The 25728-nt window shown below is 44.8% G+C and overlaps 1 protein-coding gene across 1 annotated transcript in view; it reads right to left on the bottom strand.

Annotated features, from left to right (window-relative positions):
• Nucleotides 1-25728, bottom strand: part of SEMA3E (semaphorin 3E) — a 71446-nt gene that overhangs the window by 30904 nt on the left and 14814 nt on the right. The window contains exon 4 of the mRNA XM_066633139.1: nt 1548-1641. Coding sequence (XP_066489236.1) covers nt 1548-1641 — 94 coding nt within the window. The remainder of the gene's footprint in view (nt 1-1547; nt 1642-25728) is intronic.

Below are 25728 nucleotides of genomic sequence, written 5' to 3'. Positions count from 1 at the left end.
GTGGAATTTAACTAAACATTTAACATTTCTATGTAGCATTATCCGTGGTTGAGAGTCTGCTCTGTTTCCTGATTGTAATTCATAACTTGTTACAACTTTATTCAGAAATGGAATATCCCTCCTCACTGCCTCCCTTTCGCACCTGATCAGATTTCACGCACAAAAGTTCTGAAGTCAACTCACTTAAAAAAAATACAGAGGAGTTTAGTACAGACCAATTAAACATTTGAAGCCCCATCAGTTTCAACAGAACAATTAAGCAAGTGCTTAAAGTCTCTCCTGCTGAGATTGATAGGATTCAGGAGTGCTTCATTGGGGCTACCCTGTGCCCAATATCTGGGACTAAAGTTATCCAAGTATGATGTATTGGGATGGCCGCCTGCCATTTCAATCCATTAACCCCTGGTGAAATCATGCTGAATAAAAAAGGATTTTAAAAACCTAATGGATGCATGGAATATTTTTTTAAGAAGTCAAGGTTTAGAACCTAGATATCTGATGGAGTATCTCACTCTCCTAATTCACTCCTGCAGGGTTTTTCCCCCATCTGGTCATAAATGGAGTCATAGGAGTGCACTGAAATACATTAGTATGAACTGGGATGGAAGGAGAGCTGCCACCACTATTTTCTGGTCATACTTGCAGTTCTGTCTACATGCACACACATACAAGAATCTTCGTCACACAAAGTTTTGTAATTATGCTGTGTACGTGCACTTCTGCTTGATGGAGGAGAGAAACTGCATGTATGAATGAATCCTACTCTTGACACAACCAGCCCTGTGTAGAGGCTGATGGGACACAATTGCGTCATGGCTGGGCTGTAGCAGCAGAGGCACAAGGTTCAGATCAAATGTTCTATTCTGTACTGCCCTAGTGAAATGTCCTCTGGAGTGAGGAGTCCTTCTTTGATGGAACTACTAGTCTGGAAGAGCAAGCGAATGTGGTGGACATGGTGTTCCTAGTTTTCAGCAAAGCATTTGGCAATGTTTTCCATGAGATCCTTCTGGATAAAATGACAAAGTGTGGGCTAGATGGGCCACAACTGTTAGGTGGGTTCAGAGCTTGTTGAACCACCATTCCTGATGAGTGCCATCGAACACCAACCTGGATGGAGGTTGTACCTTCATCACCCTGGAACCTCTGGGCTCTCTCTCTGGTCCTGTGTTGTTGAACATTTTTATAAATGACCTAGATGAGGAGGGGAGGAGTGCTTATCACATCTGAGGATTACAGAAAGCTGGAGGCAGGGGGTGTTAATGCCCTGGAGGTTTGCTTCAGAAATGTTTTATGGATCACTGACCTATTGTGATTATTTCGTTTTTTGTTTTAAAACTTTTTTCAATATTTTTTATTAAGTGTGGAAAGCTGCTGGGTGCCTCTTTCCATGGAAATGAAAGGCAGCTTTGAGTGAAATAAATGCGCAAGCCAACAAACTGATCAGAAGTAGAGCTGGTACATCAAAGGCTGAAAAGAAGCCCTGGCAAGTTTCAGAAAACTGAAGGAGGGAACCCACAGGAAGACATTGCGATAGGACAAGTTGTTACCAAACAAAGTGGAGACGAAGGAGGAACTGGGATCAAAGGGGCACCTGCCACGTCCTCTCTCCAATCGGTGTGCTTCCAGATGAAACAGGTGGTCCTTGAGGGGGAAAAACACAAAGAAACGGACAGGAAGCTTTACAAGTACTACTTAGAGAAAAATTAAACTGTAACAGTGTTTTAACTAGCATTGTGGATTAGGAGCAAACAGAGTTATTGTGCCATAGCGGAGCCTTCTCTGACCCGATGCACTCCTCCCCTTCGGAGCCAGGCGTATTCCTCCATTTCCCCCCTCCCTGAAATGGCTCCAAAGGGGAGGGGGAGAGGCTGCTTGCATGCTGCAGTGAGACTCCTTGCAAAGTGCTTTGCACCCCTCTAGCTGTGCCACTGCATCTCCTTGTCACATGTACAGGAGAAATGCAGGAAGAAAAGCCACTTTAGGTAAAACATTTGCATGACTACTTCAAGGTCTTTTTGATCAGGGAAACTTTTTTCACCGATATACAGACGCGAAGCTGCATCTCCCACTCATTTGCTCTTATGGAGAGCTACAGCTTCTCTGGACATGCAGTAGAGAAGATGCAATTTCACATCTATTTAATTGAGTAATTTCCCAGTAAAAATAGTTGAAGTGCTTTGGGAATTATTAAGAAAACAATCAGTCCACCTTAATGGCTCTGCCAGTTGCATTATTCCGGTTTTTGTGGGAACCCAACAGTGGAAAACAGTAATTTCTGAAAGTGTAATTACATTGCACAACATTCTATTATTTATTATTTGTTATTATCATGTACTTCACAGCCCACCTGATGGTGGCTTGTATTTTCTAAATATCAAGTCCGTTACAACGCCCACAATATCTAGAGGTATTTGCATAATATACATGCAATTCCAAGTAAAATTGCTTCTTGCAGCTCATACGTGGTACTTTCATTTACATCTAAGGTGTGCAGGTGTTTTTCCAAGTTTTGTGGTATGGCTACTAAAATGCCCGCTACTATTGCCACAATCTTTGCCTTTCTTTGACCAAGGGCACAATCCTAACCCCTTATGTCAGCGCTTTCCAGCACTGGTATAGTGGTGCCAATCCTGTAGTTGGGTGCCACTCAAGGAGGCCTCCTCAAAGTCAGGGAATGTTTGTTCCCTTACCTCAGAGCTGCATTGCCCTTATGTCAGTGCTGGAAAGCACTGACATAAGGGGTTAGGATTGCACCCCAAGTCATTCTACATCAGTCTGAAGGTCTTTATACTTGATTGCTTTTTCAATCACTTTGTCTTCAATTCGTACATCCCCAGATATTGCCACATCTATCATCATCATCATCATCATCATCATCATCAAGGCGCCAATATTGTAGACAGAAAATTTAAGGAAAAAAAGCCTCTGCCCTAAGGAGCTCACAATCAAAAATTTTGATAGCAGAAGAGGCAACAGATGAAGAGAAAGAGATGAAAGCAAGGCGCAAGGGCAGCAGGCAATGAATATGTGAAAGTGCAGTTATACACACTGGGGCTTTGTTTTACTCGGGCTGTGAGCAGAAGACTTAAGCCACAGGCTTCATGAAAGTGGTGGAAGGGATTTGATGAAGGAAAACTTCAGCAGTCTGCAAGAACTCTGGGAAGGAAATCCAAGTCGAGGGGGCAGCAAAGAAAAAAGGCAGAGCCGTTTGTGGGAGCAGCAGCATGTGTTACATCAAGCGACTATACGTGAATAACACATAATTGTACTAAATAACGTTTAGCAAGATCAGAATTGCATTAAAACTGAAGTTCTGGCCTTTTCTCTAATCTGCAGTCACTCAGCTCTAACTGTACAGAGCAAGAACAGTTATATATAACAGTTTCTCTAGTAAAACTCCATTTGGAAATGCAGTTTGTGGCAAACGAGTTCCTTGAATAGTAAATTATTAGTTATGCAGGTCCTACTCCATTAAAAGTAAAAGTAACAGCTTTGATCCATCTGGGCTGCCAGAGCTGGAAAATAAACCTCCCACCAGACAGAAAGATAATGGGAATATATATTTTCTCTTTATGACTGCATGAAATTTTAAGCCAGAAGACTTTATATGCAGACATGGGGAGAATTTAAAGACAACTTAAGGTGAAAGAAGTTATTAGTATATACACACACACACACTTTTTAATTGACAGTTTTAACTTCGCATGAACAAGACTGAAACAAAATGAAAACATTGATCAGAATGGGATAAGTCCCTTACTTTGAGTGGTGCTACTTGTGTCTCTTTTCTTCCACCTCAGTAAAGTCTTCCTCATTTGTTTTTTCTTCTTCCAATGCAGGGGCATCCAAAGACCAGCCTTGGCTGTCTCCCTTATTTGAAGACCAGGGGAAATAGATTTGCTTGGTCTTCTAAAAAAATTTTTTCTCCTTTTTTCCTTTTCTGTGCTCCAGACTTACATTAGTACTCCATACTGTTAATTCCACCTTCAAGCAATGTAGGCTTGATCCAAGGCCATGTGTTCTATTTATACACATCCTAAACTAGAAGGAGGGGTGGAGTTGACTATTGGGGGGCCTGGGAATTCTTTGAAATGCACTGGGTGACCTACTGCTGGGGCCTGGCAGTTGAAGTCTGAAGGTGTAAATTTCACTTCCCCATCTTTGAACTGTACTAATACACATAGGTGCTCGTGGAGAAGACCCGGGCTGCATTTCCACTACAGCTTTAATCCACTTCCAATGCACTTCATTGGAAGTGGATTACTATAGTGGAAATGCAGCCCAGATCTTCTCCGCAAGCACCAACATGTATTAGTACTGTTGCAGATTCCCCCAATGCATTCTGCAGGGACTGTAGTTTGTTACGGAATCTGACAGCTGTTAGAGCTTCCCTTCACCAACTACAGCACATGTACAGCACCAACTTCACATGTATTGGAGGTAATAGAAGTGCACTGGGAATTTGGCCCCCCTACCCTCCTCTCTTCAGGAGTGGGTAGACAAAAGGCCCTTTCTACAGAAAATTGCTATGCCAGCCACACACCAGGTGCTGTTTTACTGGACAACAGAAACATGCAAATACAGAGGTGGAGGAAGCCCCCCATGTAGGTCCTCTGGATACTTTATGAAGAAGCTAATAAGGAGCTTTATATGAGCTTGATGGGCTAGTGTTTCCATCTAATGCTGAAGGGGTGAGACAGGTTTGGGATTCCGTTGAAGTATTAGCCACCCTGCCTTCCAACAGTCTCCACAATTGAACAAGCTGCGGGTGATGTCTAGTCGAGGCTTGTGAATGAGTTTAAATACTTCTGAGGTCTTTAATGTCCCTGTTGAGGCTCCGGGCACAGAAGCAGCTCAGGACTTCACGGCCACCACAGCTAACATGGGACTGTCCCAGTTCATTTCTGTCCCAACGCACGTGACAAGACACATGTTAGGACTTGGTGTTTACTGCTGGGCAGGTGGGTAATGATCTAGGAGTGGAGGCGATTAGGATCACACTGCTATGACCAGAGCACTGCCTGGTGGGGTTTACACTGATAAAGGCTCCCTAATCCTTTAAGGGTAGGGGACTGACTTGTATAGTCTTCCCTTGGAGGTTTTTTTTTTTTAATTCTTAAGAATTCCTGATGGCTCTGGGAGAAGTTCCTGCAACCAGGGCTGGTGACTCATCCTCTGCCTTGGTCAACCTCTAGAATGGAGAATTGGGCTTGTGGTCCAGACATTGCTAACATACAGGGCTGCCCCTGAAGATTGTCCAGAAATTAAATTTGTGTGGTCACGAGAGCTCAGTAGTCTGACTTGGGCAGACAGCTGCTCCTGAGGCACAACTCAAAACTACTAGTATTGGCTTTTAAATCTTATGGCGCTGCCTCCTTCAGTACAAAAAAACAATCAGGGGACCCTCCTATGTGGCAATGTGGGATAGGACCTCCTCTGTGGTGGCCCCACAGTTGCTGAACTTTCTTCCTTTAAAGTTAAATACCTAACCCTCCTTCTTGGCCTTCCAGTAAGGTTAAACACGTTTTTTATTTCATGTTGCCTTCTCAATGTAATTTACTTTGTTATCACTTAACTGTTTCTGTTGTTATTCTGTTGGGTTTTCCCCTGTTATTTGCTGTGGTTGTTTGCTTTGCCTGTTTTACTGTATTTCATGCTTTTAATTATTTTGTAAGTCCCCCTGAGCACCTTGGTTAGTTACAAGGGTAAAGGTGGGGTAAAATAAATACAGTAAGTATAAAAATATTGTTCCTTTGATTATGACATATATCGTACTGAAACCCTGACCTCCAAAGAAGCCACAACATTCCTACTTAAAACTCAGACTTGTGTTGTATGGAACAACTTCTCTGACATTTGATTTTTCTCTACTGCATTTAATGCCTGAAATTTAGTCAGTAAAGAATGATCTCTTCAGTGATCTGCTTGATGTCTTGGGTTCAGCATAGCAAGCCAATCACGCAGCATTTGTACCCTCCTTCGATATCTATGTTTGCACAGCTGCAATTTCTGATGAAATAACATGGTTTACATTTTTGAGGCACTCTTCGAAGTGAAGGTGGACCACAATTTATATTCCACTAGCATGCAGAAATGTTTTTTCAGTACCAATTTGATAGAAAGCAAAGCACATCCTGCATAACTGTTTGCAGATGCACAAGTTCACCGGGGAGATGGTCTGCAAAATTTCAACATGGCCTTTTCTTGGTAGAGTCTTTCCATCTCTGCCTTTCCAGAACAGCATAACAAACTGTGCCTCACTACTGTGAAGCAGTTGGCCAGCACTGGTGTTTTTCCACCAAGGATCAAGTCATTTGTGTCTGTGTCCAGTTCCATGCAATGCCAACCTCTAAGGAAAAATTCACCAATTAATAGCAACTTCAAGGATTAAAGGTGTAAAGTCTGTTGCCATTTGTGAGAACAGAGCTCCAGCAGAAACGACTAAAGAAAACGGACACACCACAGGATATGACGTCTTGCTTCACACCATGATTCATGTCCGAGTGCATTAACACACAGAGGAACTGGAGATTACTCCATCCCAATGTAGCTTGGAAGGAAAAAGCATCCAGCCAAGTTTGATTTATGGCACCTATGACTTAAGAAACCTGAGAAGTATTCAGCAGCTATTAAAATTGCCATTATTTTTAAAAATACACACACAACTCTATTTGTTTCTAAAAGCTATAGCTAGTCTATCACTTAGCAACTGGGCAGAAATAAATGTTGTCAGAAGACAGCAAATGCCAATGTTTGCAAACCAGAAAGAGACTGCATCCAGCACAAGGTGGGGGGCTCTTCTGAGGACTGATTCACACATTGCATTTGTAAAATTGTACATCCGTTTTGTAAGTGAACGCACTTTCGTGCGCAGCTGCCCAGTGTCCACTGGATGCAGCAGGGGCCATTTTAGTGTTGCTGCTCCTCTAGATGCGGGCAGCTCAGAATTGGGCTATTACAGCCCAATCCTATGCATGTCTAATCAGAAGTAAGTCCCATTAGAGTCAATGGGGCTTACTCCCAGGAAAGTGTGGATAGGATTGGGCTGTTAGTCTCCACTCCAGCCTGCAGCCTGCCTGCCCGCTTCTCTTGCTATAAGCTTTCTGCTTACAGTGTTTGGTTAAACAAGGCATATTGTTGCTTTGCACTAATGTAATTATTATTATTATTATTATTATTATTATTATTATTATTATTAACAGTATTTATATACCGCTTTTCAACTAAAAGTTCACAAAGCGGTTTACAGAGAAAAATCAAACAACTAAATGGCTCCCTGTCCCAAAAGGGCTCACAATCTAAAAAGATGCAAATGAATACCAGCAGACAGCCATTAGAATGAAGATAATGAAGATAATGTAATGAAGATAAACAAAGGTAATGGATGTGAGGAATGCAGGAGGGCCTGGGGAAATGAAGGACAAAGGGTTCCCCCTCACCCACTGTTTCTGGTATCCACAGGGGGAGGGGAGAACATATCCCCCAGGGATACTGTATGCCTGTAATGCTATTGAGCCAGAGAGCATAGGCAAACAGGCAGGCAAATTCTAGCACAGTTGAGGGTAGCCAGGGAGCTGCAAGACTAAAGGGGGGGGGAATGAATAATAGTGGCAGCAACCCTCCTTGCCCTTCTCCAGATCGCTCATCCAGCTTTTTCTCCTATCTCTGCCTTAAATGCTGCTGGCTGTATGCTGTTATCTCCTAAAGCAGGGGTCTCCAAACCCTGGCCCAGGGGCCAGATGCAGCCCACAGAGCACCTCTATCCGGCCAATGGCCAGCCTCTGATCCCCTGAGAGCCTCTGGCCCAGTTGACCAAACAGAACCAGAGTTGTGCTTGTGGGGTGGGGGAATGGGGGTCCATTTAAGTGTGTGTGCTTTATTTCTTGGGCTGTGTTGGTGCGTGGAGAAATCCTGGACGTTTGAGCCCTTTCATTTCAGCCATTCATCTAAGTTCCATCTCTAATGTATTTATTTAAATTGTATATTTAATTTTTTTTTCTGGCCCTCGACACAAAGTCAGATATTCGATGTGGCCCTTCGGCCGAAAAGTTTAGAGACCCCTGTCCTAAAGGAAAGATGGTGCATCACCACTTTTACACAAAATGACATTTGGTTTTGCTTTTTAAGAACACTAGACAAGATAGTTTGGTTAGGAGAAGAGAGAGGCAATGAGTTAAACTGGGGCTTCAGAACTGCACCAATACCCATTACATCAGCAGCACATTTGCCATTCCATGCTGGGCAGGTTGGCACTACAGTAATTAAAACTACCCTGTAACAGGTCTTTAAAAATATAAAAGGGGAAGCGCGGTATTAGTTTAGCAATGACATAATCTGGATCTTTCATAAAATGCGGATGAACAAAGGATGCCAATTTCAGACTGAAGAGCGAATACAGAAGCAACCTTATACCAATTTCAGTCTTATACTTTTAAATAACTTTTGGATTATTATGCCCAAGGTAGAGAGTTCCCAGAAAACATTTACTACAGTGTAGTTTTTAAAACTAAGCCTAGGATTAGCTCTTTTTATAGATACATCAACGAGAACATTACTAGTGATGTCATTGGGTAAAATGCACACTCCTGTTGAGTGAGTTTGAAATTTTTGAAATGTGAAAATGTTAATATGAAACAAGAATCAGAACCGGAATCCTGTTTTATTTACTGTAGTGATGAAAATTGCTTCTTTCTGTGGTGGTTCTTCTTGGGATCTGTTTTTTATCTCCTTCTCTACTGAAATTTTTCTTATTATCTTCATGATGTGGGTCTATTGTTTTTAAATAACAATTGTCCTACATCATGAAGATAATCACAAAAATAAACAAATAGGAGAAATAATACAACTTTTCTCAAGGACTGATTTTAAGCCCTATAAATTTTGTTACATGTTTAAATGATGAAGACTTGATATTGAAATGGAAAGAAAAGCAAAAACAGACTGAACCCCTGGAGTCAAATCAAGTGTCTGGTTTACATTGCTGTAAGTTTAGACATTTGGGATTTCTGTCAAAATATCTATCCTAACCTAACAACAAGAAATGTCACTCTGATTTAATACGTATTGAACAATAAATAGAACAGCAGTTCCAATTCTGCAATTTTTTTTTCCTGAGAACGCACAATAGCTACGTTCAAAAAGAGGTTCTTTCAGGCCAGATGGTTGAGGCAGATTCAGTCAGCTCTTTCACTTTTCACTGTGGGATGCTGTCGATGTTTAACATGATTCCCCAGCGCAAGACACAGAAGTTACTCTGCTTCAGGCGTAATTCCTCTTACCAAGCCAGGGCCGGTGCCAGGCTATTTTGTACCCCTGGCAAGGCTAACGACTTGTATCTCACCAAAAAATTGCCACCTTCAAATTTTCAAACTATCTAAAAAAAAAAACTAGCCTGTCTAACACTGTGCCCCTCAAAGCTCAGTACTGTGCCCCCCTGAGGTCTGAGCCTTCGGCAGTTGCCTAGTTGGCCTAATGATAGAGCCGGCCCTACACTCAAGAAACATGCAACAGAATAGAGAAGATGGTTTCTCAGTCCAAGCAAACTTTCCATTCCTCAAAGTCTATGGAGAAAAAGACAACATGAAAATTAAGAATGGGAAATTGTTCATTTTTTCCCCTCAGAAATGGATTCTGATTAGAGAATGAAATTCATAAGAACATAAGAACAGCCCCACTGGATCAGGCCACAGGCCCATCTAGTCCAGCTTCCTGTATCTCACAGCAGCCCACCAAATGCCCCAGGGAGCACACCAGATAACAAGAGACCTCATCCTGGTGCCCTCCCTTGCATCTGACACAACCCATTTCAAAAATCAGGAGGTTGCGCATACACATCATGGCTTGTACCCCGTAATGGATTTTTCCTCCAGAAACTTGTCCAATCCCCTTTTAAAGGCGTCTAGGTTAGACGCCAGCACCACATCCTGTGGCAAGGAGTTCCACAGACCGACCACACGCTGAGTAAAGAAATATTTTCTTTTGTCTGTCCTAACCCGCCCAACGCTCAATTTTAGTGGATGTCCCCTGGTTCTGGTATTATGTGAGAGTGTAAAGAGCATCTCCCTATCCACTCTGTCCATCCCCTGCATAATTTTTTATGTCTCAATCATGTCCCCCCTCAGGCGTCTCTTTTCTAGGCTGAAGAGGCCCAAACGCCGTAGCCTTTCCTCATAAGGAAGGTGCCCCAGCCCCGTAATCATCTTAGTCACTCTCTTTTGCACCTTTGCCATTTCCACTGTCTTTTTTGAGATGCGGGATCAGAACTGGACACAATACTCCAGGTGTGGCCTTACCATCGATTTGTACAAATTCAGGGACGTGTGGTGGGTGGGGAGGCAGGTGAGGCAGAGCCTCCCCACCGGAGACCTTCAAAAAGAGCCACCACCGTGTGATGTGTGTAAACACTCACAACCCACGTGCACATGGTGTTTTTTGAAGGACTCCAGTGGGGAGGCTCTGCCTCACCTGCCTCCCCACCCACCACACGTCCCTGAAGAAAACTGAAGTGGCATTATTTTTTCAAGGTTATATTTTTATTATTTAGCATGTTATATGTGTTTAGTATTATAGTTAACATGACATTTACTGCACGCAGTGTAGTGCTTTCTCTTCAGTGATAAGGGAGGGGGAGATCTGTCACTTTCATGGTGTGGAAAATCCACAAAAGGGATGAAGCAGCTTCAGGGTTGGGGGAATAGTCTGCCCACCAGAGGCAGGGTGGCTTTTCTCTAACTTTTAAAACTGAAAACAAAATTGCTGCTGTGGACGCTGGCAGGGGCATTGCTCTTTTTCTGGGGCAGCTGCTGGCTGTCATCTTCTTTCCTGGATTGCACCAGGCTCCAAGAGTCTGAAACAGTGAGGTTGCTTAAGATTCTGTTAGGGTTCTACTCATGAAGACCCACCAGATCTTGCCTGGTTCCAGTCACGACCTCAACCCTCACATTTTCTGCTTGAACTTACAGATTTGTCCCAGTTTTGATTTGCCAGGTTGAGAACACAAGATCTGAAGAGCCCTGCTGGATCAGGCCACAGCCCATCTAGTCCAACTTCCTGCATCTCACAGTGGCCCACCAGATGCCTCAGGGAACACACAAGACCCCTTGATCTGATGCCACGCCCTACATCTGGCCCTGGCAAGTTCTGTACCTTGACTCTGGGCAGATGAAATCAACATTGTGTTTGTCTGAATTTTCTAAACCACGTATACAATGATATTAGGTGTTAATACAAACTATTAAAATGTATCTCTTGAACTACTGAAAGGTATCAATCAACCCATAGGTGGTAAGGAAATACAGAAAAGAAAATCAACTCATTCCTGGAATCTGTAAAACTTGCACTTGAAGGAGAGGAAGGAAAATAAGCCACAACAATTTTCTAAGAGCATGAATATTTAAGATGTACTTAGCATTCTAAATTAATGACTAAATCAAAAGAATAAGGAAGATGGAACACCTAGGGTCTGACCTTTCTGAGGTAGGAAAGAAAATACTTGAAGGGCCACTTGATAAAAAAAATACTAATTAATTTAGGATACTTCAGAACTAGTTCTCAAATATTGTTAAATAATAGATTCTTCAGGGTTTATTCTGGCTGTCTGTTACTTGGCCACACAAGCATTTCACTGAGTTTCCCAGCAGCCATCACAGCAAAAAGGTTGTTTGCCTAAAATCAGGCTAGCAAACTATGAGCCTGATTCTATTTTTTCCCCCTCCACAGATATAGTGGTGCCAAATGTCCACTGCTGCTTAATGCTGGGGGGCGGGGGGCGGCAGCAGGCAGTTGCAGAGGTCTCTCCTGGGTAAGGGAACAATTGTTCTCTTACCTGGGGAAACCTCTGGAACGGAGTGGGGTCTACCTGGAACTGTGCTAGCTAAATAGTTGGTGCAGGTCTGCATGGACCCATATCCATATCCGCTAGCATCCATGGTGAGTTAAATCTGCGAATGCCAGACCCACATATCCTCTCTACATCTCAGTAACTTAGCTTTGTGGTTGCAAAGTGAAGCAAGCTTAACACAAAACAAGCCCCACTGAGCTCAGCGCAACTTCTGAGGAAACAAATATCGGAACTACCTGTCAAAACTCCATGACTAGGAACCAAGCCTAGTTTACAGACGGGAACGGAGGTGAAACTGAGCAAAGGGCATCACATTTTCCACATTCCTTCTCACTGGTCTGTTCTTGCCTTCCCAGCGATTTGTCTTTCACATCACCCAACCAAACACCATCTAGCTGAGAGTGGCGATTATTTAAATATTTATTTGTGTTCTTCAGAGCTATCTTTTTTGACATATCATTTTGCAATCCAAACAAATGCAGCTCTGTGCAATTATTTCTCCGGGATACATTTTCCCAGTGACCTCATCTCCACAATCCGATGCGCAGGGGGCTACGGAGGGGGAACATCTGGTTCTGCTGATCGCACAGGAGTCAGCCCTTCACTAGATAAAAAGTGTGACAAATTGCTGCCCTGGAAGTATTGACCCAGAGACATGGGGGGTGCGTGTGAGTCAGTGCCTGGTCAAGAGGCCAACCAACCAGAAAGTCGCCAATTATGGCCGTCAAATGTTGAGCAAGGAAATCAAGTTATATCATCCAATATGCAACATTAGCGAGTTTGAAACGGTTTGCTTGGTTGCCAGTTTATGTGAACCTATTTAGTAAGCAATGAGGGATTTAGTAAGCAATGAGTAAGCAAATTCACGAGGGATGTGAAATTATGTCCTCGTGTCATGCTTCTAAAGTTCTGCAGCATGAAGTTAGAACAGCAATTCCCAAGCTGTGTGCCTGCTCATGGGCTAGGGGAGAACTCTAGTGGACCATGAGGAACAAAACCATCTCCCATGAGCCCACAGTACCCAGAGGGCACCCACCACATTGCTGCATGCTCTGCTTTGGCCTCCTTCCAATCAGCCTCTGCTGAGAGCATGAACATGTGCACCATCTCTGCACTGAATCTGGTGGAATCAAGAAGAGATTTACAGCGCAACCCTATCTTGCACTGGAACAGGCAGGCCAGGAGGTCTGCGCTGTCTCCAGCACAAGATAGGGCCCTGAAGTGGCTCAGCCAGAGGTAAGGGGAAACTCTTTCCCTTACCCCCGGGTAAGCCACTGCAGCCCCTATGGGTCTCCTTGAACTTGCGCCAGCTCCTGAGGTGGCATAAGTCTGAGGAGAGCAGAGCGGCTTCAAACTGCTCCATGCTGCTCAGGTATGGGGGCTAGGATCCAGTATAGCAGCCAGATCCCAGACCCGCCTCCTGCTCCCCGCCCGCTCACCCCTCCGCCTGCCCTGAAACACCTCCCTCCCACCTCTGCCCCAGACTTCTGGGTCAGCTGAGCTTGGCCAATGCAACTTACCTGGGGGAAGCTGCAGCGGAGGCTGGATGCAGCCTCCTTGCTCCAACACACCTCCATGTGCTGGTGCGGCTTCCTCCTGAGGAGGCGCGAACGTGCTCTATGGCACATTTGCCACCCTCCTGGGCTGGCGCAAGGAACTTGAGCTGGCCCAAGGGTGACCCAGGATTGCAGCCATAGCTGAACTATCTGGGGGAGCAGTATCTCTGCACAAGCCACTTCTCTGGCTAATGGCCTCCTTCTAGTGAGCAGGGGCCACGATCATTTATTATTCGTAAACGCTCCTAAGATGGGCAACATGTGCAAAAAAAATGGGGTCCTGCAGAAACCTCTTATTGTGACACCCTCTCAGAGAAGACGGTTCAAGTGTCAGAGTAAAGTGCCTCTCCAGCTTTAAATCAGGAAGAAGGCTACCACAGCTAGATGAGAAGCTGAGGGCCCAATCCTATCCAACTTTTCAGCGCTGACACAGTCACAATGCAGTCCCGAGGAAAGGGAGCACATTCTCGTACCTTTAGGAGGCCTCTGGGATTGCCCCTCCAGGATGCAGCACACACCCACTGGCACAGCTGCACTGGTGCTGGAAAACTGGATAGGGTTGGGCTTTGAGCGTATAAGGGCAACACGGTGCCTTAACAGTTCTCTGAAGTTATATGAAGGTTGTATTAGCTGACTGGGCTGGGGACACGGACTGCACAATCTTATGAAATAGATTTTGCATTTCCCTTCACCAGGCAAAAGGGAGATAGGATAGTTCTAAGTAGGTGGGAATAAAAAAGACACGGTCACACAGAGCACTTCAAGAGCCTCTCTGAGATGGAAGAACCGAACGGACACGTAGTTCAGCTGTAAGGGAAAGACTGCAGCAATATGGTTTTTAGCCAGAGTTTGAAAAAAAGGGGCCACCTTTAATTGCTGGAGTCAAACATTCCCTTACCTTAGTGGTCCCAAACCTTTTTGACTGGCAGCTCGCCTGACCTTCTGGGCCACTGGCTGTGGTTGTCCATTAGGGCCACAATCCTATACATCGTATAGGGTGGCAGATTTTTCATGAGGATTCTGTGGCTCTCTTGGCTGGTATCTGAGGCTCTCCAGGGAGCCATGGCTCAGAATTTGGGAGCCACTGCATGACCTTGAGGACTGACCCTTTTCACCTTAGGATGCAGTGCACATCCTGTTGGCATGGCTGCATCGGCGCTGGAAAGTTGGATAGGATCAGGCAGTGGCATCGCTAGGGGGGTGCGGGCTGCACCGGGTGACACACATAGCGGGTGACATGCACTGGGTGACATGCTAAAATCACGGTGGTTAGGAGTAACCCCATCATATTATATACCATTGGATGCGGAAGTTTGAGCGGAATGCAATGCAAAAAACCAGAGTGAAATATCTCCTTTTTATCAAAATTTATGGTAAAAAAACTGGAGAACAAAAAATGCATAGATCCCTATGGAAAGTGAAAGTGAGCCGTATCGCACGTTTACTCGTGAGTAGGCAAACCTGCCTTAGCCTGGCGGAAAGGGCAGGCTGAGAGGAATCCAACAACACCAGAATAGTCCTGATCCAATGAATGCAGCCCCCAAAAACACCTGAGAAGGAAGTCCCTTCCTCCAAGCAGACGAATGTTTTCAGCCCCATGGAAAGCGAAACTAAGCCTCACGGTCGCATTTACTCACGAGTAAGCAAACATGTCTTGGCTGGTTGTCAGGCCAGGCAAGGGGGAATGTGAAGCCACCAGAATGGTCCTATCTGATGGAACTGGAGTTCAACAAATACTCCAGAAGGCAGCCCCCCCCCCCCCCACTAAAAAGGATAAAACAGAGGCTTCAGCTGATAAGGTGAACTTTCTTGAGACTCGCAAAGCCAGGTGGATCCTGACAGTGATCTGGTTTAAACAGAAGTTCTTCAGTTGAACTGGGCACTGGGTAGGGCTGAAAACCTTACTGGTTTTGGAGGGGGGGTTGTTATTGGAGGCAGTCTACAGAGGCAATTCACTTGGTGGACCAGGGCTGGCTTCTGCTTATTTAATTATTTGTCTCACTTTATTTATACTTATTTATTTTAATTTGCCTGATGATGTCACTTCCACTATGACATCACTTCTGGTGGGTCTTGGACAGATTGTCATTCTAAATAGTGCATCCCAATGCTAAAAGTTTGAGAACTGCTCCAATAAGGTATTCATAAGTTGACACCCTGGGGGGGGGGTGACACCACTAGTGACCAAAATCACTAAAATCACAGTTTGGAGGAATAACACCATCATGTTATATATCAATCAATGCGTAATTTCAGGCAGAATGTGTTCTATCTTTGTTCTATCAAAAGGTACAGCCAAAAAGTACATCACCACACCCACCACCTGGGGTGCTGCTCTGCCCACTGCATGGGGGCTGACACGCTGGCATCCTGCACCAGGTGACGCGAACCCTAGTGACGCCACTGGGATCAGGCCCACCCTCTCTTTGCTGGAAATGTGACACATTCTGAGAAGCATGGCTGAGATGATTTTTTGGAAACTGTCATTCCACTCCACGTGAGGAGTGATGACACAGGAACGAGGCTCTCTTTCCCTGGACAGTCGTACAGATAGGATCTCTTAATACCACATCCTGGTTTCTCCTTGGTGTTCAACGGGGCAAAGAAAAATTCACATTCACATTCTGAAACAGTGGGGAATGTTACCAATTATTCTTCTGGCCCTGCACTGAATTGTGTGAAGCCAAAAAGAATACATGTGGCTTCAGGAATTAACTGATGGGTTTTCTCATGAGGTAGCACAAGAAAACTCTCTTGAGGTTTCTGATGCCAGAAATAGAAAAATTATGGAACAGTGGAGCTCAACAGTACATGTGATCTGGGGGTCTAAGAGTTTATATCATCACCATGTAATGTAGCCAGTTTTTTCCCTGGTGGATGGATCTTGCGTTCAGATGGAGATGCACAGGCTCAAAGTCCCATTCAACAGGCATCCTTGGGTCCCAGCTTGGCTCCCTCAAACCTTCCCTCCAGGCTTATACTGAACTCCTGGAGCCTGATGGCATCCAACGGCTTCAAAGCCGACTTTGCATTTTATTTATTTATACCCCATCTTTCCAGAAGCTCAATGTGGCTTACAGTACCCAATAAAAATACAGCACTGAAATTTAAAATACACAGATTCAAAAGAGAAATATAAAATCTGAAACATACTTAAAAAACAGAGCAGCAAATTATAGCAGCATTTCAATAAAAACCCACAGGTAGTGACAGGTTAAAAAACACACACACAACAATGTGTTGTTGTATAAAAAATACTGAAGCCACAAGAGCACAAATACTCAATAAAAGAAACAGGTCAGACAAAGGCAGCCAGCAATACCTCACTCGTACCCTACCCCAAAAGTGCATGTAAATAAAAAATTTTTTGGCTTCACCAAGAAATCTCTACTGAGGGGAAAAATTTTAGACTTTCTGGCAGTGAATTCCATAAAAGTGGTGCCATAACTCAGAAGACCCTGTTCCTTGCTGCACCCTTCATTTCTACTGGTGGTGAAACTCTCAACAGGGCCTTCTTTGATGACCTAAGAGAGAGGGCAGGATTATATGGGAGCAGGCATATGCAGTGGCCCCAGGCTGTATAGGACTTTGAAGATGCATACCAGCACCTTGAACTGGGCCCGGAAACAAATGGACAGCCAGTGGGGCCTGGCTTTGGTGGGGTCAGAACAAGCTCATGCAAAATTTACCACTGCTGCGGTAAAGCAGGAACCACGCGATATAAATGCCACCCTCTTTTAGGTTGAAAAGGAACTAGCTACTCCTTAGAATGTGCAACTAAGGGCTGTCCCGTTCAACACCAGTCAGTGACCACTCAAAGGAAAAGCAAGGCAACAGGTTATAGCAGTGGTTCTCGAACTTTTCCGGCTTGCGCCTCCCCTGATCCTTGTAGCCATTGGCCACGGCTCCCCATTACAACACCTCACCTCAGTTACCCCCAAAATGGGGGTGAAGGTGTTATAATTATACACTAGAAACAAGGCTGCCAGCACTCTGAGGCTGCAATCCTAACCACACTTACCTGAGAGTAAGCCCCATTGAACAAAATAGGACTTATGTCTGAGTAGACCTGGTTAGGATTGTGCCCTGAGTTTGTTAGCAGCACACTTGGAGGGTTTTGGAAAGGGAGGGGGAAGTGATGAATTTGCAGGAGGGGAAGACTTTGTTTTGTGTGTATCTGCTAATTGCAAACTGATGCAAACTGAGACCTAGAGAATGTTTGGCTAGAATCCTAACCCCACTTTCCTGGGAGTAAGTCCCATTGACCACAATAGGACTTCCTTCTGAGTAGACCTAGCTAGGATTGTGCCTTTTGTCTTACAATAGCAGCCAACAGAGTAACCCCTCCCCCAAAAGGAGGCAGGAGGAAAAAGCGGGTGGCTGAAAAGAAATGGGGATTTTAATTTTTAATCAATTTTTGGAGACAAAGCCATCAAGAGTGGCTTTTTTTCTTTTTTGAAGGGGGGGGGGAAGGTGAGGATCCTGGGTTAAGCTGACACAGACCCCAAGCCTATGTAGGTCTACTCAGAAGTAAGCCCCATTTGAGTCAATGAGGCTTACTCCCAGGAAAGTGTGGAAAGGATTGCGGCCACACCCAGCAAGATTACAACTCATCCCAAAGCAGATGGGGGCTGCTCACACACACACACACACACACCCAACATGCAGATGCCACCCCTGTTCCCCCAGGCAAGACGGAGGGATGCAGGTTGGGGCATTTGGACACCCCCTCACTAGGAGCAGGCTGGCTCCTTCCTTCCCAAGCAGCCTTGACCAATCCCAGGACGCCCAGGGCGAGGGGCACACTGGGAAATGTAGTCCTTGGGGCGAGGTTGCACATGGAGAGAGCTCCATGATGAGATGCGGCACCTCTGCCTGCCTGCCCAGCCAGCCTTCTCTCCCACCTCCCCCCAGCATGTTTCACAGGCCCTCCCAGCCTCATGCTGGCCCACTCACCTCGTTCACAGCTGCAGAAAAGCAGCAAGTCAGGAGGCAGCACCTGCAGCTGAGCAGAGCAGAGCTCAGCAGCAGAGCACCTGCCAGCCACCTCTCTCCCCGAGATGCAGCACCTCCGCACCCTTCTCTCCTCCAGCCTTGACCAATCCCAGGATGCCCAGGGCGAGGGGCACACTGGGAAATGTAGTCCTTGGGGCGAGGTTGCACATGGAGAGAGCTTCGTGATGAGATGCAGCACGTCTGCCTGCCTGCCCGCCCAGCCAGCCTTCTCTCCCACCTCCCCACACCATGTTTCACACGCCCTCCCAGCCTCATCCTGGCCCACCCACCTTGTTCGCAGCTGCAGAAAAGCAGCAAGTCAGGAGGCAGCAATTGCAGCAGAGCAGCCCAGCCCAGCCTCTCTCCCCTCCAGATGCCTGGCGACGCCCCTGGAGCCTAGTCCCTAGGGAGGAGGGACGCACAGATTGAATACCTCAGGGTTATAGTAATCCTGGGTGGAACAGATGTAGAAAAGGCCAACTAGCCTCTTTCAAAGAGAGACTGCGCTTTGATCCAGTTCTCATTTCACACTTGTGGGGTGTGCACCAAGGAGCAAAAGGCTTAACAAAGCAATGCTTTTTGCAGTCATCTACACATTCAGCACTTCTCCGTTAAAACAACAGGAGCTGGTTTTCTTTCGATAGGAAGCGCCAGCGAAAGTCTTCCTTTAAAGGTCAAGTACTGCATCTCTCAAGGAACAGCTGAGTCAATACTCCTGATTTTCTTTACCTAATCCAGTAATTTTCTCGCTATCAAAGTCTCTTAATCAAATTCAACGCAGCAAATGCTGTTCGCAAAGATTCTTGTGCACATGGCCTGCGACTGGCGCCCCACAAACGACAGACCTGTGTGGGCAACCAACAATTTGTATTCTGTTTTTGTCAGCGAAATCCTCCACAAAACAGCTTCTGACTTAGCAAAATTCCAAGGGAAGAGAAAAGGCTACTGTGACAAAAATGAAATGCTCTAGTTATACAGAAACCTAATTAAATTTGTGTTTCCAGATACTGGCAAGCACACCTGCTTATCCATGGGAGACCAGCCACAGCCAAAACAGGGCACAGGCCCAGAAGATTATTGCTCTTAATATCCCAATTAATAAATCTAATTGCATTTTTCAAAAGACAACAATGCGGCACTGTCTCTGCTAAGCAGCAGGAAATAGACATAAGAAATCTAATTCAATTCTATTAATATTTTAATTAGATCACTACATTTGTCTGTCATGCTGAGCCTCAAAATTTGGCTTGATATCAAATGTAGATTTCAACGTAATAAAGAGACAAAGTGGCTTTAAACTGTAACCAATTGAAGTTTCAGGCAGGAGTCCAACCAACACTGATCTTTTACTATGAGGTTGTTTAAACACTTTGCGTAAGTATTCAACTTACAGACTGATCCAGACTTTGCCTTGTGCCTGAACAGGCCCCTTGCACTGACTCCCAAGTGTCGCAAACATGCCGTCAAGCGCGTTGGTGCAGATTTGGGAGCAGGCCGCACTGGCACAAGGACGTGTGTTGAGTTGTTGACACCAGATGAAGTATCCCTGTGCCAGTTGAGCAATCCCATCCCTCTGCCAGGGATTAATCCCATCCCTGTGCCAGCTGAGCAAAGTAAATTTACACTGGATGGCGCAGTGGGAGGAAGAAGGTGGCAGGAGGGCATTCTGGGAGTGCAGAAGGGGTGTTTCTGGGCAGGGGAGGATCAGGACCAAGAGACCAGGAGAGGGGTGGCATCAGTGGCAGCAGGCACACCGTATTCTAAGCCCTGACATGGGATGCTTGGATTTGTGCCAGCTAAACAACTGGAGGAGATCCAAGTAGACCCATAAGGCAGGCTGGGGCTTGACACTGGGTAAGGGAAAAAATATCCCCTTATCCCACGTTGACCTCCAACAGCCTCCCAACCTTTGTTAGATCTAGGGCAGGCCACTTAGAGGCGTATTGCCCCCTTAGAGACATACTGTGATAGCTTTAATTTATAAAAACGAAATGCTGCGTGCAATCATATTTTTAGAACGCAATACATGTGCTATCAGAATGTCCAAAATACGACAGCAAGCTCCGAAAGGTATTGGGTTCTGTGCAAAGCGTGAGCAAAAGCAAAAGAGGTAGAAAATGGATTTATACAATTGTTTTATTCACCATGCGGTTGAATAAATTTTTCAGTGCCGCAGAGTCATTACAGTGTCACAACTGGCCCTACAGGATTGAGCTGTAAGTCAAGAATTTATCGCACTGGCAATTCTCTACCCCCTTCAAAAAAAAAGATACAGTTCAGATCATGAGAATGCCACCATAGTGTTTGCTTAATTTTATTTCCCTTCACACAGCATGAATAAACCTGTTGGCTGCAGTGTGTGCGTGTGTATAATTTTTTTGTTATTGGTGATATACAACTAAGGGTTCAATCCTAAACCCTTATGTCAGTGCTTTCCAGAACTGACAAAAGGGCAATGCAGCTCTGAGGTAAGGGAACAAATATTCACTTACTTTGAGGAGGCCTCTGTGACTGCCACCCAACTGCAGGATGCAGCACATGTCCCACTGGAAAGCACTGACATAAGGGGTTAGGATTGCGCCCAAAGAAAAGTAACAGCTTAATCTACTGGCCTTCAATTCAGTTTTCAAGGTAGGGTGTTGGGAAAAAAAAAACAGATTTTGTGTCACTACAATAGCAACAACATTTGATCTGGCTAACTGAGCCTGCATAAACATGGGTGTCATTCCTGTGCCTGTGACTAAAACCACACGTTCAAAACAAGTGTAGCATTTGACGGAAAATGTATCTGATGTGTATACGGCATTTTTAACACCAGTGTAAATATCTCTCATGAATTCTGCTCTGAACAATTAGAGAGAGATTTTCAGCATCCAAGGAAACAGCAGGTTCTGTTCAATCCATCTCAATCCTTCTCCAGGAAATCATTCAGTAACACTTTTTAAAAAATTTCTGTTGGAAACTATGTTTATAAGTAAACACACACACACACACTGATTGATTGTTTATAATAAAATGCAAACCATTCTGGCAAACATTCCTGCCTCTTTTGACAGCATTTGTAAACAGAAAGGACAGTCCTTGTAACCCTATATCAGTTTTCTGCCTGCAACTAAAAGGATATTAGTTGCTGTTTATCCCTCCGTCAGTCCCGTTTCTCCCCTGTGGTTTACTGCCCTTGCAATAAACAGCTGTTACATTAAATCTGCCTCTGCTTTCTGTACAAAATACCCACATCCCGCTTATCATTGGGCAAGTATCGCAATAGCTGCCAGACACAACTACTCCAAATCAGAGTCCAGGTAAGTATTTAAGAATATTCTCCAGCAGGTTTGCTCCTTGGTGGTCTTCAGGGAATGCTTCTCATGTACCTCAGCTCCTACTCAAGCCTCTGGCCCAGGTTTTCCCAAACTGTGGGTTGGGACCCACGAGTGGGTCATGAGCCAACGTTTGGTGGGTTGCAAAACATTTTTGAAACATTAAAAAATATTTGCAAGGTTTTACCCAGTTTGCAGACGGAAATTGTTAGCTGGAATGCTAACCTGTGGTATGAGGTGATCTTCATACCCCTGTTAAAATATCACATTTTCCAATTCTCTCCAGTATTGGGGAGGGGGAACAGTCCTTGAACTCCATTTCTAGGGAACGTCTATCTAATGTCTACACACACATACTACAAGTAAGGTCTCTAGCAGCCCCAGGAGCAAAGGAACCTGATTATTATTAATTAATGCTTTATTAATCAATACAAATATTGTCTCTTTCTAGATCTCTCTCTTTCTCTCCTCCCCACTTTTGGTCTAGTGGGTTGTGATAAATTGTTTTAAAAAGTGGGTCCTGGTGCGAAAAGATTTGGAAAGCCCTGCTCTGGCCAGCAGTTTGCCTCACAGCCACTGTCTCTTTCCCCAGCATTCTTTTCCATCCGGTCCTCCAACTACTTTTCCCCCCAATTACCCTTTTAACTGTTCTTCCCCAACTTCCATAAGAACATAAGAACAGCCCCACTGGATCAGGCCATAGGCCCATCTAGTCCAGCTTCCTGTATCTCACAGTGGCCCACCAAATGCCCCAGGGAGCACACCAGATAATAAGAGACCTCATCCTGGTGCCCTCCCTTGCATCTGGCATTCTGACATAACCCATTTCTACAATCAGGAGGTTGCGCATACACATCATGGCTTGTACCCTGTAATGGATTTTTCCTCCAGAAACTTGTCCAATCCCCTTTTAAAGGCGTCCAGGCTAGACGCCATCACCACATCCTGTGGCAAGGAGTTCCACAGACCAACCACACGCTGAGTAAAGAAATATTTTCTTTTGTCTGTCCTAACCCTCCCAACACTCAATTTTAGTGGATGTGCCCTGGTTCTGGTGTTATGTGAGAGTGTAAAGAGCATCTCCCTATCCACTCTGTCCATCCCCTGCATAATTTTGTATGTCTCAATCATGTCCCCCCTCAGGCGTCTCTTTTCTAGGCTGAAGAGGCCAAACGCCGTAGCCTTTCCTCATAAGGAAGGTGCCCCAGCCCCGTGATCATCTTAGTCGCTCTCTTTTGCACCTTTTCCATTTCCACTATGTCTTTTTTGAGATGCGGTGACCAGAACTGGACACAATACTCCAGGTGTGGCCTTACCATCGATTTGTACAATGGCAGTATAATATTTGCATACCTTAGTCAGGAGATCTGCAACTTCATTCTTCAATTCCTTAATAACCCTTGGGTGTATGCCATCAGGGCCCGGTGACTTATTGATCTTTAATTTATCAATGAGGTCTGAAACATCTTCTCTTTTAACCTCTATCTGACTTAACTCCTCGGTCAGGAGGGGCCGTTCGGGCAGCGGTATCTGCCCGAGGTCTTCTGCCGTGAAGACAGATGCAAAGAACTCATTTAATTTCTCTGCCATCTCTAAGTCTCCTTTTATCTCCCCTTTCCCTCTCTCACCATCCGGGGGCCAACCGCTTCTCTGGCGGGTTTCCTGCTTCTAACATATTTGAAGAAGCTTTTATTATTCCCCTTAATGTTGCTGGCCATGCGTTCCTCATAGTCTCGCTTGGCCTCCCCTATCACCTTCTTACATTTCTTTTGCCACAGTTTATGTTCCTTTTTATTCTCCTCATTAGGGCAAGACTTCCATTTACGGAAGGAAGCTTCCTTGCCCTTCACAGCTTCTCTAACTTGGCTGGTTAGCCATGCGGGCACCCTCCTGGATTTAGTGGAACCCTTCTTTCTTTGCGGTATACACCTCTGCTGGGCCTCTATTACTGTTGTTTTAAGCAGCCTCCATGCACTCTGGAGAGATTGGACTCTTTTTACCCTCCCTTTCAACCTCCTTCTAACCAGCCTCCTCATTTGAGGGAAGTCCGCCCGTCGGAAGTCAAGGGTTTTTGTTAGAGATTTGCCTGGTATTCTTCCCCCAACGTGCATGTCAAAATGGATCGCAGCATGATCACTGTTCCCCAATGGCTCAGTAACATTTACATCTCTAACTAGGTCCTGTGTACCGTATAATATTAAATCCAGAGTCACCTGCCCCCTGGTGGGGTCCGTGACTAGCTGCTCTAAGCCAGCTACTTCTACTACACAAAGTTCTCCTTCCCCATAATGTCTCCCTGCTTCTCTCATCCCTTCCTGCTTCCTGGGTGCACAGCATCAAGGCTGTTCCCCACTGTCCCCTGGTGCCACAGTGGTCAGTGCAGAATGATTCCAATTTCTCCATCCCCAATACAGCAACTCTCTCGACAGCAACTGATCTCACAAGTACAGACTGCCTTTTCCTTATGTCTCTCAATGAAATCCACATTCTTTTAAAACTCTGTCCTATTGCTAGCCTAAGTGGAGGCACTTTGAGGTTATTTGCTCTGCTATCAATGGTTCCAAAACGCCTATAACATTGCATTTGGGGTTCCCTTGTCATAAATTCTCCAGCTGAGCTTAATTCTGACCTGAGACTGTGTGTGAACACATGTGGAGTAGCAGACACACTTTGTGTGTCCATGAGAGCAGAGCTGGCAATAGAATCCAGCCAAGAAAACTGCTAGTTTTAGAAGTGCAAAGTAATACCCGAGAACAACTGGGGCAGTGCTGAATTTCTTGGACCACATTCAAGGATGAGAATTGCCAACAGTAAATGCAGTAGAGCAAGTCCTCACTTCCAGTTGTTGAGAAGTTCTTGGAAATTAAGCGAACTGACTTATAACAAAACCAATTTTACTATAGGCTAATCAGTATACATAAACAAGAGTTAAGTTCCTACCGCATATTTCTGGTCACAAAAACATCACCAAACTTCTGAATAAAGACCCCAAACACTTCTAATATTAAATTATGAAATAAATGTGACCTTTCTGGGTTGGAGAAAATTCACATAGATATGGGGACAACCAGACAGTGGCCTTGGCTTTGGCCACTGTCAAACTTCACACAAACACAGTCAGTGGCCCTGGACAGGAAACAGGTTTTTGTTGTTGTTGTTGTTTGTTTTTTTACCTTTTATCAACTTTATAATGAAACAACTTTAAGTGAGAATTTGCTGTAAACATGGAACCCCCCCAAAGTTATAGGTTCAGTAATGTATCATGTTAAAAAAAGTGTGTTACAGTGTGGTTCACTTCAAACTTTCTCCTTCCAATAAGTCGGGGAGTGAAGCACACACCAGAGAGTCTTTCAGGCAGACATTTTTTGAGAGGAAGTAATGAGTGAGCTGGCTCAGTGAGAGGTTAAGTGATTGCGTCCCAGAATAAGTGCCATCATGATCCATCTGCATTGCAATGCGGTATCAGGCAGTCTTTCAACAATTTGCTATGGGCTATCACATGCAAGGATAAATTGGACACACACAGAGTTGGGTGGTGGCTTGGGAAGGGCAGGGGAAACTCAAGCAGATTACATTTCATATGTGGGTTTTTAATTCATTTTTCTCATTGCATCCAAAAACAAATTGAACATATCACTCAAGAGGGAAAGTCAGGGATGTGATGAAAATAGTGATGCCACATTTTGAAGCAATGCTGTATATTTCCTCTTGGGGGGGGGGGGGGAAACCACACACCAACAACTTTCCGTGATGATCTAATTTCTGTCTAATTTTCCAAACTATTTTTTAATTTACCATTTACATTGTGTATAATACATGGTGTGTGTGTGTGTGTGTGTGTGTGTGTGTGTGTGTGTGTGTGTGTGTGTGTGTGGTGAGAAACAGATTCAGCCATTTCAAAATTCTGTTACTCCTTCAAACTGCTTAGCACACCTATATACACAGAATTCACTAAAATCAATTCACTGCCTCTTGCAACCAGTCATACAATATAAGATTTCTACAAGCATAATCAGATCCA

This window comes from Tiliqua scincoides, chromosome 7 (genome assembly GCF_035046505.1).
Source record: "Tiliqua scincoides isolate rTilSci1 chromosome 7, rTilSci1.hap2, whole genome shotgun sequence".
NCBI lineage: Eukaryota > Metazoa > Chordata > Lepidosauria > Squamata > Scincidae > Tiliqua > Tiliqua scincoides.
Note: the sequence above shows the minus strand (reverse complement) of the source record. Positions and strands in the feature narration are given on the sequence as shown.